Source organism: Fomitopsis serialis (genome assembly GCF_022376445.1).
Source record: "Fomitopsis serialis strain Sig1Antser10 chromosome Unknown B0H18scaffold_26, whole genome shotgun sequence".
Lineage (NCBI taxonomy): Eukaryota > Fungi > Basidiomycota > Agaricomycetes > Polyporales > Fomitopsidaceae > Fomitopsis > Fomitopsis serialis.
In genome coordinates, this window is record NW_025954986.1 from 132,489 (window position 1) to 146,639 (window position 14,151).

At 56.3% G+C, this 14,151-nt stretch overlaps 6 protein-coding genes across 6 annotated transcripts; 1 reads left to right on the top strand and 5 right to left on the bottom strand.

Moving 5' to 3' along the window:
* Positions 1–1,346: 1,346 nt before the first annotated feature.
* Positions 1,347–2,549, bottom strand: B0H18DRAFT_875356 (sure-like protein; the record flags this gene model as incomplete). The annotated part of the gene is made up of 6 exons (XM_048040417.1): positions 1,347–1,824; positions 1,875–1,911; positions 1,974–2,071; positions 2,125–2,152; positions 2,208–2,343; positions 2,397–2,549. 6 exons carry the CDS (start codon positions 2,547–2,549, stop codon positions 1,347–1,349), a joined length of 930 nt encoding a protein of 309 aa, XP_047894383.1.
* Positions 2,550–2,854: 305 nt separating this feature from the next.
* B0H18DRAFT_1159691 (uncharacterized protein) lies at positions 2,855–7,324 on the bottom strand (the record flags this gene model as incomplete). The annotated part of the gene is made up of 9 exons (XM_048035797.1): positions 2,855–3,943; positions 3,983–4,188; positions 4,262–4,940; positions 4,993–5,159; positions 5,209–5,340; positions 5,397–5,609; positions 5,664–5,824; positions 5,881–6,392; positions 7,142–7,324. 9 exons carry the CDS (start codon positions 7,322–7,324, stop codon positions 3,221–3,223), a joined length of 2,976 nt encoding a protein of 991 aa, XP_047894384.1. The 3' UTR covers positions 2,855–3,220.
* A 452-nt stretch (positions 7,325–7,776) lies between these two features.
* B0H18DRAFT_272061 (uncharacterized protein) lies at positions 7,777–8,043 on the bottom strand (the record flags this gene model as incomplete). The annotated part of the gene is made up of 1 exon (XM_048037358.1): positions 7,777–8,043. A coding segment is annotated over exon 1 (204 nt), but the record flags the coding sequence as incomplete, so codon positions are not given.
* A 630-nt stretch (positions 8,044–8,673) lies between these two features.
* B0H18DRAFT_954208 (uncharacterized protein) lies at positions 8,674–9,281 on the bottom strand (the record flags this gene model as incomplete). The annotated part of the gene is made up of 5 exons (XM_048042250.1): positions 8,674–8,819; positions 8,881–8,906; positions 8,953–8,976; positions 9,036–9,132; positions 9,233–9,281. 5 exons carry the CDS (start codon positions 9,279–9,281, stop codon positions 8,674–8,676), a joined length of 342 nt encoding a protein of 113 aa, XP_047894386.1.
* A 1,310-nt stretch (positions 9,282–10,591) lies between these two features.
* On the bottom strand, positions 10,592–11,044 carry B0H18DRAFT_875387 (ubiquitin-related domain-containing protein; the record flags this gene model as incomplete). Its single annotated transcript, XM_048040421.1, has 1 exon — positions 10,592–11,044. One exon carries the CDS (start codon positions 11,042–11,044, stop codon positions 10,592–10,594), a length of 453 nt encoding a protein of 150 aa, XP_047894387.1.
* An 857-nt stretch (positions 11,045–11,901) lies between these two features.
* B0H18DRAFT_1001986 (T-complex protein 1) lies at positions 11,902–14,114 on the top strand. The gene is made up of 7 exons (XM_048028342.1): positions 11,902–12,082; positions 12,136–12,216; positions 12,275–12,556; positions 12,610–12,864; positions 12,915–13,063; positions 13,119–13,778; positions 13,834–14,114. Exons 1-7 carry the CDS (start codon positions 12,016–12,018, stop codon positions 14,023–14,025), a joined length of 1,686 nt encoding a protein of 561 aa, XP_047894388.1. The 5' UTR covers positions 11,902–12,015; the 3' UTR covers positions 14,026–14,114.
* The last annotated feature ends 37 nt before the right edge of the window (positions 14,115–14,151 follow it).

A 14,151-nucleotide genomic window follows, 5' to 3' on the forward strand; every position in this document is an offset into this window, starting at 1 on the left:
TCAACGGGGCGCTGGTCCGCAACGAAGTCCTGGCACACGTCTAGGGACCGGATGGCACTGCAAGTAGACACGACCCACTCCACGAAAACGGCGAGGAAGTTTGACTCCAATTTGGTAACTGCTAGTTTGTTCAGGGCGGGGATGCGAGGTTGTGCTGCAGGTTTGAGAAACGGAGGGTCTCCCAGGGGCGGTCCTGGCGGGACAAACCTTCCCTCCGCTACGTGAAGATGTGTGAGCCGGGGAACGCGCAGACGATGCGTTGGAAGTCTCGAAAGCTGCCCAGCGAGAATGTGTATAACATGAGCCTCGTTACGTAGGTGAATTGCGGGAGCGATAGGAAGAAGCTCGGGTGGAGTGGTCCCGAAAGACAACTCAGGAAAGAAAGGCTCTCCAAGTTTGGCAGGTAATTCCCGAGGACAAGCGGAAAGACGTGCGAGAACTTCGTGTCGCGCTGAAATTGGGCGAGAATGATGGCGCGAGTGAAGACGAGGAGATCACGGACGGAAGGATGTTCTCGCGCTAGACGAGCCAAGCTGTCGAGCTTTCGATGATTGGAGAAATATATCGCCTGGTAGACGAGGCGAACACTATACGAATGCCAGGCGTGACATACAAGCATGCACGCAAGCAGGGTTTGCCCATCTTGAATCTTGTTGATGATCTGGTGGATCAGTTCGAGCGGCAGACGTTCTGTGATATATCCAGGCAGGGGCGCGATACGTGGAGGAGGACGGATACGTTGAGTGAAACTGAGTCGTGGAGTTTGTAGCAATTGTTCAGTGACTCCCTGACAGTGTGCGTTGACAGGTGACATGTGATGAATCGCCGGATTTCTGAGTAGAAAGACACTGGAGAGGAGAGCAATATCGCGTAACCTTAGTGATCGAGACCCTGCCAGTGAACTTGAAGACGGCTATCTGAGCGGATATGGTGGATCTTCCGAATAATATTGACATTGTAGACTCACCAGTGTCACCACGAACACGACGGCCCGCGATGATAAGAGCGTAGCGTTCGTCGCGTGCCACAAGACTTCTCCGGTCACGACGATATACTGAACTTTCTCTGAGAGAAGCCGGGGAGGAGCACTGGTCAGAATCAAGTCAGAATGACTCGCCGTGGCGTGCCGGTTACTTGAGCCTCAATTTCCTCTTTTGGGTATTATACTGAACGCTGGGCGCTTCTCTCACCCCGGCACGTGCTCAGCCATCACAAACTTCCAGTGGACTCGGACGCCAGTACGGGCTAGCACACAGCCGATCTGGTAAGCCGAAGCATATAAAAAACTCTGTATTTCGACAGTGTAGCTACAAGCTGATATACCATATGTTTCCACAGCTCCGGTCTCAGTTCAAGCAACTAAAAGGCAATCCCAACAGCTTCTGCATGACTACGCCCTGTGTTGCTGCATCCACATCCGTCTTCGTCTGAGCACTGATGGCCGACACGCTAGCGTAGCACCCCTCGCTCAGGATCACCTCCACCTCGCTCGGTAAGTGATCGCTTCCGCAGGTCTGCACATCGACCACGGTGTCGTTCTTCCGGTTGCGCGCAAAAACCCACTTGTAGTCGCTCGGATCATCGCAATCCGTAACCGAGGGGTAATTGACGTTCACTATTACGGCAGGGGGTAGGACAGACGGGCCACAGGAGCCGAGGAGCGTGTCGACGAAGTACACCGTCAGCTGGGAGTAGATGCGGGCGGCGAGCGTAGAGTTCGCGTCTGGCTCCGAGGTGAGAGTGGTGTAGGACACTTGTGCCCCGCTGACACCTGAGAAGGCCGTCGCTGGGACGCCTTGCAACGAGGCAGCGGATGCAGCTCCCCTGTCATGCAGGTCAGCATGGAAGATAATTTCGGGCGGTACTGCACTTACACAGTGCCCGAGTATTGCGTCAGGATATCGACGTTAGCTATGCATCGGACATGTCAGATGTGAAATGCCACTGTCCAGGATGATGTGAAAGCCACGTACGTCCGATGTTAGGACCGCTCACAAGGAAATCCGGCCTAGCACCGAAGTGCTGCGGACTCAGAGAGAGCACGTTGATTCCGTAGTTTGCTGCGTCGACCCTAAGTACCATTCCTCAGCGACGGTGTTCAGATCGTTTCCGGAGGTTACTAACGGGTACGCGTTCACGTAATTCAAACGAGCTAACTCTCCATCTCAGAGAATGCACAGATTACTCAAACATCCGGGTAGACTCACGGTCACTGGCATTGAAACCAAACGGCGGCGACCCGACAGGGCAAGTATCGAACTGGCATGGCTCGGTAAGTACTTGAGGTGTCGTCGTCTGCGAGCCCTTCCCTGACTGATTGATTGCAGGTGCAGACAATACGACCTGAATAATTGGACATCAGTCGACCGAACGACCACAAAGACCCTTAGACTCACGTCATACCCTGCGCCAGTCAGCGCATCGAACTGGGCACGAATCTGTGCAGTCGCCCACCCGTCGTCATTGGAAATGACCAGGTTCTGCGCGCTTGCAGCGGCAAAGGAAGTGGCGAGTGAAACCAGCGCTACAAGTACCTGTGAGTGGAGCATAGTGCAGAATATGAGGGCGACTTCGTAGACTCGGTAAACCTGACTCACCCTTGGCCAAGTGTTCCTTAGATACCCTCGCAGGGCCCATGCATCATGACGACAGTGCATGATAATATGATCAGGTGATGAAGCTGAACCGAATATCGCGACGCTTTCCGGAACATTTGCATGACACAGAAATGCACAGAAGGCGAACATGCCACATAAGTCGGAGGCGACAGCTAAGGATGACGTTCGAGAATATCAGTCATACCAACACCTTGGGATTGCTCTTGAGTGTCCGTAGCACACAAGGTGCCTTGCGAGCCTAGTGTAATTCATAGACTATTAGCGGCAACAATCGTTCACCGTTATGGATGCTGCGGCGTAGTTTGACGGTTGGAGGGACCCTTCTTTTTTTTTAATATTTGAAATGAACGCACTTCGAAGTGCGCGCAACGACCCGGTGGAAGCGATCAGTCAAGAGACACCCCAAAGTGTGCAAAGCGAACAATACCCATGCTCCACCGAGGCCGACCTTCTTCGCATCATACATTCCCCGGCGAGTCGTACAGCCTGCGAAACCAATCAAACTTCGTTGCCGATAGTAGAAGTACAGGGAAGTGCTGTCCTTACTAATCACGAGAGTGTCCAGTCATCGTCAAGACATACATATGCATATGCGTGCTCACTCAAATTGAGAACCTCATCCAGGCCTCCACCAAACCGTCCGTCGTCTTAGTCGGCTGCGCCCACAGCGGCAGGAACGCCTTCACTTCTTCCAGTGCAGGAATGAGTCCACCCTGACCATGACCGTCTGATGCGCTCGCGTACTCCGCCCACTCGCACGCCGCACGCCCTCCCATCGTGTCATCCATGAAGCCATCCTCCGAGTCGGCATTCCAGCCCACCTCAACCAGGAAGCCCCTCTCCCACTCTCGGCTCCATAGCTTGAGGTCCTTGATCCCTTCTTTCGGCATCTCGTATCCGGGGAGGAACTCCCCGGTCGCGTTGGTCCCAGGCGCACCCGCGTCGACGACATCGTGTATCTTGTAGTACGTGATAGGCTTGTCGAAATACAGCCTGCACCCGCGCGTATTCGTACCCTTGACGAACACCATCCCATTGGTCTCGTTGAGCCGTGTCGTCTTGACGTCGATCCACTGGTCGTAGTCTCCGCTGGTATTTGTGCCGCCAGGTGAGGGAACAAGGTCGCTCTCCCATTTGCAGCTGAGAAGACCAGGCTTAAGAACCGTGTCCGTCTCGCACTGAACGTCCTTCCCCCACGAAGACGGCAATTCCGGGACGAGGCGACGGTCCACGTAGCCAGGCAACCCGGTCAAGACAGTCCAAACGCGGACGTCCGGGTTGAGAACATCAGAGGATACACTCGCCGCGCCTACGGGCCCGGTTGCCTGACTCTTGAGAGCGAACGGAGTGCTATGGAATTGGACGGCCGAAGAGGTACGAATCTCCACCTGTTGCTGGAAGAACACCTTGAAAGGTCGCTCTTGAGAGAACGGGAACATCGTCCACGAAGTGATCAGCGTCAGTGCGAACACGACCAAGACGATCACGGTCAACCAGTGGTGCAGTCGATGCGCGAAAGGTGCGATTGGGAGGAAAATGATCAGCGACAAGGCTGAAAGGCATCCATATACTAGCATGTGAAACAACAAGAGATACATCAGTCATGCTGCTGAAGCACTCAAGGATCAATAGCGAAGACTCACGATTCAGTGCACTGCTCCCATCCACTAGTGTGTTCATCAGCGCTTGCAAGAGTAGGTACTCAAGCTGGAACAGCAACGTCGCCACTACGGGGACTGCAAACACCATCTGCAAGATCCACCATCCGTACTCGCCATACTTCGGGTCGGCCGATCCCGTCTCCAGCGATTCCCGTTGTTGGTACATGAGCGGCGTGATCTCCGTCGGATCCGTCTCCACCTCGCCGCCTTCCGGCTCATCGCCTCGACCATTCTCTCCGTGCTCCTCGTCCTCACGCACTGGTGCGTCGTACCGGACACCTGTGACAAACCGCCGACCCGAGCCGTCCGTCGCGTCATAGTCGTTCTCGATCGATAGGTCCAGCCCCGCCTTGCGTCCCTGCTCGCCGCCTTTCCAGCCGTTAACCACCCCTTCGCCGAGGGCAGTCCCGACTGCCAGCCATGCTGTGAGGTTCCACGCGGTGATCCAGTACACGCCGCCAACGCCGTACTTGTGCACCTGGACAGTAGCTACCACAAGGAGCACCCAGGTAAGGAAGTAGTGCTCAAGCAGGAGGACGAGCTTCTGCGAGGACGGCGACGTCGGGATGGCGCTCTGTAGGATCTGGAGTGGGCCTACGACAGCGATGTACGAGAGCGACAAAAACGTCACGAGTACGACGTAAGGGTGCGCATAGACAACCTGCCCTTGGAGAATCAGCACCTGTAAATTTGTTGATGAAGAGACGTCTTACGTATGGATTGAGGTTGAGGTAGCCTGCGACGAGACCAACATGGACTAAGATGCCGACGACCAGCGCGATCCAGAAACGACCCCAGCCGAGTACGACTCTGCCGGCCTTCTTCACCTTGGTCCACTTGTTAGTAGGTATCTCTTGCGGAGCCTCCGCGACATGTCCGGCTAAGATAACGTGAGTATCTATCAGACAACATAGAGAGTCGAGACTCACAGCCAGACTTCTTCGGCACGATAACCAAGAAAGCGAGCAAGACGATCGCAACGATCGGACCGAGTATCAAGAAAACGACGTTGGTCACAAAGAGGGCCTGAGTGGAGAAGAGCACCAGCTTCGTGCGAAACACTACCCACAAGTCATTATCAGCGCATTAGCAACGCCAGCGCAACACATCAACTTACGATCAAAGTAGACCCCTTGAGAGCCGTCATCGTCGGTAGTGTCATCGTCATTGAGTAGCGCAAGCCCTGCGCCGCGCGCCGTCTCCAGCATCGCCCAGAGCGCCTTCTTGCCCTCGCCGTATCCCATGCCAGGGATCGAATCGCGAGGGGTGTGGTAGAACGCGCGGTTCTTGTAGAATGCCACGTCGAGACCGTACATCGGGTCCCGGACCCCTGCAGACCATTTTATCAGTCAGAACGTTGTGTATCCAGCCAGGGCGGTCATACCCTTCAAACCCGCCGCATAGATCTGATAGTCGGTGGCACTGCGGACGACGCCCCGCTTGAACGCGTCTCCGGTGATGACATCGGCTTGCAAGTGCGAGATAGCTTTCGACGCGTACGCACGGGTCACGGTTTGCGAGGTGGAGCGGAAGAGAATGGGCCGCCTGTAGGGGACGAGAATTAGCACCACTTTAACCTCGCGAAACCATATAATGCTTACCCTCCCGCTGCCGCACCTTCGAGGTTAAGGAACGTCGCCGTGAGGTTGGACCACGGGTGCTTCCAGTATGTATATGCGCCATTCAGGCCGTCCTCCTCGCCGTTATTCCAGAAGAACACCGCTGTGCGGCGCGGCCTGTGCTCCGGCACAGCAAGGTAGCGGACGAGCTCGACCAGAGTGACGACGCCCATACCGTCGTCTGTTGCACCAGGCGCTGTCGACACGGAGTCGTAGTGCGCGGAGAAAAGTACGCCGTCGTGCTGGCCCTCCGGATCGGAGAGCGGCGTGTCAGTGCCGTCGATCTTGACGAGGATGTTCGTGCCTTCGAAGTAGACACCGGTGCGGGTCTGACCCTTGAGTATGCCGCCGGAGACGAAAGACGCGTTGGAGGTGAGGTCATCGGAGAGGTGGACGTGGTCGTACTGCGCCGCGACGAGTTCAAGCTGGGAGAGGAGGTAGGCGCGGACGTCGTCGTTTGCATGGGAGAGGTATGGATGTGGGCGGACGGTTATCTGTGACGGAATGATGATTGCTGGTCAGATGAACTCTGGCACATCACTACGTACTACTACGTAGTACCCACGACGGAAGGTGTACTATCATCATACCTATCCCAGGAAGGGAACCACCTTCCCCAGATTACGATAAAAGATAGTGTATGCCTCAAAGTAAACCAGTGGGGAGACCTATGGTAGCCCTGTGACAGGACTTTCTGACGCAGCGCAGCGCCGTGCATCTGACGCGTCGCTTTGTGGGGAAATCAAAATATGGCATGCATCCTCGATAGCTTGAAGCAAATAAGCGAACACACCAAGGAACATGCAGTCTGAGCAGCGCACGCCCTCAAACAGACCCACGAGATTCTACTGCTGTGTATTTCACGCAGAACTCGCCGGTAAGTCACATACTTCAATTAAGCCTTCGTTGGCTTCACTAGATTAGCAGGAGCAGATGTGCAGACTCTGCGACCATCAACGCCCCGTGTGTAAGCTGTAGCAATGCCGTGCACTGGGCCCGGGGTCAGCATCGGTGCAACCGACGAAACCCGTGGATACCGCGAAGCTGCAGCCCGAATCGGTTCCTCTCAAAGTTGAGACCCGAAGGACTCGCTGCTAGCTTCCACCTGCGGATCGGTATCGCAAGGTCATACGAGCTGCAAGTCTCCGAACTCGAGATGAACTGAACCAGCATGACCTCGCCGTACAGTAGTAGAATTGAGAGCGCAAATCCAGAGCCAGCGTAGACAGCGTAGACGGCTCACCTGGTGTAAGTCTGCATACGCCCGGTCCACGTTCAGACCCTTGGTGTTCCTGGGTACATCGGTGAGCTCGTCAGTGTAAAGAACACTTGCCAAGATGACAACGTAGATGAGCACGGCGAGCACAGTGACTGGGGCGGAAGTGAAATGGAACGGCGCCCTCAGCCAAGAAAATGGTCGGCTCATTGGAGATGGTGGTGTGAAGGCAAGAAATGTACCATGCCCTTGGGCGTAGGCAGCCTGCAGTCCGCTGCAAGTTTGGAGGGCGTCGACGTCAGCCTGAGGTTCGCAGACGCGACGTCATTGACACGGTCATGTGCCTTTGATTCCTAAACACCGCACCCAAGCAAGTCGACACGTCTTGCGGCGAGTAAGTAGTACTTGCACTGGGTAGCACGCGTACTATGTAGTGCCGATGCATACTCAGCATTCCTGATGCAGTCGCAGCAATACATAGGTACGACATGAGCAAGACAACTTAAGTCCGAAGATTGATCCCACAGTAACTTGTATCAATGAATTAATGGATTCCGTGGACTTGGGCTCCTGGTAAGCAGTCTCCGGCACGGTATAAGACTGTACTGTATGGGTGAGATAATGCAGAACGCAGACTCAGACTGGCGCGATATAAACGTAAAGCAGTAAGTAAGGACATCATCGCATTCATAAGTCATCAGGATGCATAACTTGGTATACAGGCATTGGATCACAGGGTTAGGGTTAGGACAGCGCAGCAACATAAAAAAAGGCCTGCCCAGCCCGAGGGCCGAAGCAGACAGGGAAATATTGAGACGATGCATGAGCCGAAGCCCATACAAACCGCAGGCATCCCCTGAGGACATGGTCGCCGTGCTATGAGAGACCCCTACGGCCAACACTCCCGATACGTGAAGGGGACTGTTCCATCAAGGTAAGTATGAGGTGTTTCATGCTACAGCGCGCCTTTATACCACGACGGTTCTGCGCACGGACCATTCACAATTTTAGCGGGGGCATTGATTGGTTCATAACTTTTGCGAAGCGCATTGATGGACGCGTCTCACGTGACTGACGCGCTGCCGCTGCTAGTGCACCGCGTCGCGCGACGCGCGCCGTTGCTTCGTACTTCATTGTCACGGTGTTCCTCCCTTCAGTCACTTATGCGCATCCAGTTGTTCTTTCAGTCACCTGTAGCAGAGATGCAGGTAACCTTTCTTGACAAATTCATACCTTCTACCCGCATAGTGAAGCAACACACTTTTGTGAGAACGACCCCGGTGGTGAACATCTGTATCATATAGCTGCAATGGCTCAGTGAGGCGTCGACACTCCGAGTAATTTTTTATCAGGCTTTCGGAAGTTCTATCCCGCGGTGCGCAGTACAACAAGCATTGATACAGCATGACACCCGCGACCATCAGAGTACACTGAAGAGGCAGCAACAGTCCAAACAACTGTCTCGAGTCAGTCCAACAAGGCTCCTCGCTGTCCATGATGGTTCAAAAAAATGGACACAAACACCAAATGGCCGAGCCCCGAATCCCAAGACAGCTCGCTCACGCGATTTCCCACTCCACGTCATTGACGATGCCCACATCCGTGGAGGCGAACTCTTCGAATGCGGCGGGCGAGAAGCCGACGTACGTGTCCGAACAGCCCGGGCAGTAGTCGACGATCGGCACCGTCACACTGGTGCCGTTGTCTGCGAAGGATGGGTGAGCTTGGATCAGAGTCAAGGATGAAGAAGATTACGCACAGGTTACGGTCAGTTCTGGTCGCAGATGGGTTACTGGCAAAGGGTCAGGATAGGGTGGATGAAGTCTGAATTGACGTACTCGTTTGGGTTCGACGTCGCGCCTCTAAGCATTGGCAGTGAGCACTGATATATGATATTCAAGTCGTGATCTGAATGACGTACGGGTAGCCATCGAAGACGCCGACTGCGACAGAGGCGACGAACTGGTCACTTGTGTTCGTGTAACCGCATGCACCGAGGCCCGGGGTGAACCAGAACACTACCGGTGTAGGATGTAGTGAGTGACTGTGCGTGGACAGAATGCAGTATGCAACTCACGCGTGCCATTGGTGCTGTTCAGCACCTGCGCGCCGGCGAACCCGAGCCGGAGGCGAAGGCGACGACAGAAGCCTTCGTGAGCAGCTGCATGACGGAGATGGATGCGCTGTATACTCGGACCACGAACCGGCTTGAGGGAACGGCTAAGTACCTGGTCTGCCGGTCTCCGTCGCTCTGCTTTTATACAAATCCTTTTGCGTCCGTCTGTATGCATTCAAATCTGCTGGCTCATGCAAATCACGACCGTTGTCAGATGGCTGGTCGGGGAGCGCGAGTGGGACCGTCCTAGGTAAACTGCAGTCAGTACATGTCACCGTCTGCGGCTTCTTCGCTCGCATGGACTGATTCGATGTCTTGTCTGGGCTCGATGCACGGTGTAACGTCGCCGCAATCGAGAACGGGCTGACGTTGCGTCGTCCAATCAACGCGCCAGAGAAGCATCGAGGACTACAGCATGCAGAAGAACATGCCGCCGCTACACGAGAAGCGTACGGACGTATGTGCGTGGAGAACCATCCCACATGTAACCGTACCATATGACCTGCAGCATGTCGACTTACAGACAGCGTGATCAGAATAGAAGCCCGCGGAGTGACACAGCGAGATTCGGCCAGGCTCGACGGGGGACGGGAACGGAGATGGAGGAGCGGGAGGCAGGCTCAGCTTGGACCAGGAGGCATTGCACGAGGGCGCGAAAGCGCGAGCGGAGGCACCTGTAGAAAGTACTTGGGTCATATTCCATTCGAGGAGATTCGAGGGACGAAGATACCATCCAACCCACGGCGGAGTGACGTACGCCGCAAAAGCAGGCGAACGTGTAGCAGGAAGATCCAGAACACTGCGAAAACGAGAGACATCGCGACAGGTGCGGGAATGGCGTCGTCCAGGTGCATGCATGGAAAACAGCATCTTCACCAGTCGGCGTCATCAACAGACGGCATCGCTGGGCTAGCTGGGACATCGTCGACGAGCACGGAGACGGGCGGTATCATTGAACACCTTTCCAGACGGAGTGCCGGGGCACGTATTTGGGTAGGCTATGAGATAGAATGGGTGGGTCAAAAACAGCAAGACCGAGCGAAGGACACCAAGCAGGAGTAAGTATAGTAGGTATGCGATGAGATGGGATGCAGGTATCCAGAGCGAAGTGATGTGCAGAGAGGTTGGGGAATATTATTAGTTGGATTCAGGTTTGGGTGAGCGGTGGGGCCGTAGGCGAGGTCGTGTCGTATCGGGGTAGAGGCGCAGTCGTTGTCGGGATCATGGATGGGGCGAGGGCGCAATGGCGGGTTGTACTAGGTGGTCGAGCAGTCGGCGGGGTAAGGCCTGGCATAGTGTAAGGGGTCGATTGAGGGAAGGGCAAAAGGGATGGAGACAGTATAGGGGACAGGCACATGCACCTAGCACACCACACACCCACAGCACCCGCCTTCCGCCTCGTCGCTCATCCCCAACCCTACGCCGCGGCGCTTCTTGCGCGCGTCCTCCGTGGGCGGCGGCGCGGCGCGCACGGAGAGGTGCACCACCGTCGCCTGGCCCTCGGACGGGGGGACAGCGGGATCGGGCTCCGTGACGGGGAAGGACCACTTCGCGAGCGTGTCCTCGTCCTGAAGGATCTTGCCGAGGTACAGGATCCGGAGGTACGACGGCGCAGGCGGCCGCTCGTCCTGCCATTCGTTCGGCCAGGCATTCCAGACGAGCTCCTTGACGCGACCGACAGTCGTGTCGGGGTCGAACGACATCGTGCGTCGCTTGCCGGTGATGGTGAGGAACGCTAGTGCCACCTGGGGCATCTGTGGGACGGCCTGCTCCCTGTGCGCGTAGTCCCCGATCGCCTTCTCCGGGTCTTCCATCTCCGCGTGCCCATCTCCCTCTCCCTCCCCGTCTCCACCCACTTCATGTACATCAGAGTCGACCTCGGGGCTGAGCTCGGCGAGCTCGGGCGCGGGAGTGCTAGGCATGGTCTGGTCGACGCGGGTGTAGGACGTGCGTGCGGAAGCGGACATGGGTGCAAAGGCGCCGGGACCGGTGCCCAGGGCGTGCGCGGTGGAATACCGGCCTGAGAGGCGGACAGTGGCAGCTCCGTGTAGCGAGGGTGCGGCGGAGTACGGCGCTGTGCGGGTGCTGAAGTGGTACGGGAACTGAGGCTGGGAAAAGGAGCGGGGGAGTGGATGCGCGGTGTCGCCTTCCGGTGGTGGTGCGGGCGAAGGTTCGGAGAGGCCTGGGGAAGACATGACGGGCGGAGACAAGGGGTCGGTGCGGCTGGTGATCTTCACACTGTCGGGCGTGAGAGGGCGAGAAGAGTGGAGGCCTTTCGGGAGGCGTCACGGGGCACACCTCGGAGCATAGCAAGTTTTCACTCACCTTGATCACATATAAGCTAGGAAATCTTCCTGCAGCCTGCAGTAATAGGGTATCAGCACTACAAATCACTGTGGTCTGTCCACCATACGATGGTCAATTATCAAAGGAGATGGCAGACATGACCATCGAATTTGATATTCAGCAGCAGCCGCCGAGCAGTTCATTTAAGTAGTAACTTGAAAGAAGAGCACCTTGAAGCAATGTTGAGGAACTTGAGATGGTGGGTATGATACGTTGGAAGCGACGCCGACGAGTCAGTATAGACTGAGAGGAGCGTGAACGAGGGAAAGACTTTGCGGGAAAGTAGCAAAACGCGTGTGGGCGTCTATTTTACGCGTCTCGGAGGACGAGTCTGCACACTGGACCCACTCCTTCAGCTTCCTTCTCCTCCTTCTCCTCGCTCGTATCTCAGACATTCACATATCTACATTGCCTTTGAAGGTTAGACGAGAAGCTCAAGATGTCGTTAAAGGTGCCAAAAGCAAATAATATGCAGCTCTTCAAAGACGGCTACAAGGTCAGCTCAGGTGAGGGCCCCCGCTGCACTGATCGATCCTACGCATTTGCTAACTTATACAAGGCATCGAGGATGCCGTTCTTCGGAACATCCAAGCCGTCGCAGAGCTGTCTGACCTTGTCCGAACGAGCTTCGGGCCAAATGGTGCGTTCATTGAGCGTGCTTGCAAATGACTTCGCACAAACTGTACAACGCACTTTAGGGCGCAACAAGCTTGTGGTGAACCATCTCGGTCGACTTTTCGTGACATCCGATGCCGCAACCATCATCCGCGAGATCGAGGTTGTACATCCGGCGGCGAAGCTACTGGTCATGGCCTCGCAGGCGCAAGAGTCTGAGATGGGCGACTCAACGAACATGGTGTTGATCCTTGCGGGCGAGCTGTTGAAGAAAGCCGAACACCTGCTCATCATGGGTCTGCACCCGAGCGAGATCGTGAAGGGTTACGAGCTTGCGTGCATAAAGGCATTGGCAGAACTCGAGAGTACGTGCGGACACTGTTTCCTTGCTCCTTTAACCTGATCTCCGGTTGCACAGACCTCCCAACGCGCTCACTGGAAACGCCACCGTCACAGTCGGGCCTAGCCGCAGCACTCAAGCCGGCGATCGCGTCAAAACAATACGGGTACGAGGACACGCTCGCAGCGCTAGTCGCTGAGGCGGCCCTGGCAGTCATGCCCCCGAACCCAAAGAACTTCAACGTCGACAATGTTCGGGTCGTCAAGATCATGGGCGGCAGCCTTGCCGGCAGCCAGGTTGTGCGTGGTATGGTGTTTGGACGGCAACCGGAGGGTGCGTTTTACTCGTCACTTCACTCGGAGCGGTCACTCATAGTCATCCAGGCATGGTTACAAAAGTGAAGAAGTCAAAGGTTGCGGTCTTCACGTGTGGGTTGGATATTGCACAGACAGAGACGAAAGGCACTGTGCTGCTTAAAAATGCGGAGGAGATGCTCAACTTCACTTCGGGAGAGGAGAAGCACCTCGAAAGGGTCCGTTTCACGCACCGCGAGTGTGTAGGCAAACCACTCACACAACGATTTACAGATCTTCCAAGAAATCGCCGACTCTGGCGTGAAGGTCATCGTTGCCGGCTCGACCATCGGCGAGCTCGCCCTCCACTACCTCAACCGCCTGGACATTGCCGTCCTCAGGGTCCTCTCCAAGTTTGACCTCCGCCGGCTCTGCCGCGTCGTCAACGCGACGCCGCTCGCGCGGATGGGCGCGCCCACCGCCGAGGAGGCCGGCTACGTCGACGTGTTTGAGTGCATCGAAATTGGCGGCGACCGCGTCACCGTGCTCCGCCAGCTCACACCGGACGACCCGGACTTCGACCCCACCACCCCCGGCGAGAAGACTCGCACGGCGACGATCGTGCTCCGGGGCGCGACCGCGAACCGGCTGGACGACCTCGAGCGCGCGGTGGACGACGGCGTGAACGTCATCAAGGCGCTCCTCAAGGATGCGAGGCTCGTCCCTGGGGCGGGTGCGACGGAGCTCGAGCTCGCGCGGCGCGTGGAGACGTATGGTGCGGGCTTGAAGGGCCTCTCGCAGCACGGGGTTCGCAGATGGGCAAGTGCACTCGAAGTCGTGCCGCGGACCCTTGCGGAGAATGCCTTCGGCGGCGCGGAGGGCAACGAAATCGTCAGCCGCCTCTGGGCCAAGCACGAGGGTGCTAATGGGGAGTCCTGGGGAGTCGATGTCGAGGTCCGCGTCCCCTTATTTCATACCTTACCCTTCTTGCTGAACTCGCTCGGTACAGATGGAGACCGACGGCACGCTGAACTCAAGCGAGCACGGGATCTACGACTCGTTGGCTGCGAAGACCTGGGCGATTAAGCTCGCGACGGAAGCAGCGGTCTCGGTGCTCAGCGTCGACAGCATCATCATGAGCAAGCCTGCCGGAGGGCCGAAGATACCGCAGCAGGCGGGCAATTGGGACGAAGATGACTGAGAACGCAACAAAGAGTAGAAATACCTAATATACTGTACAATTGCATCTGCTTTGACCTGAACTTAGTGAGCGATGAGTGCATCTCTGACGGCGGTGCTTCGGTGACCGAGGCCTGCATCATATCAT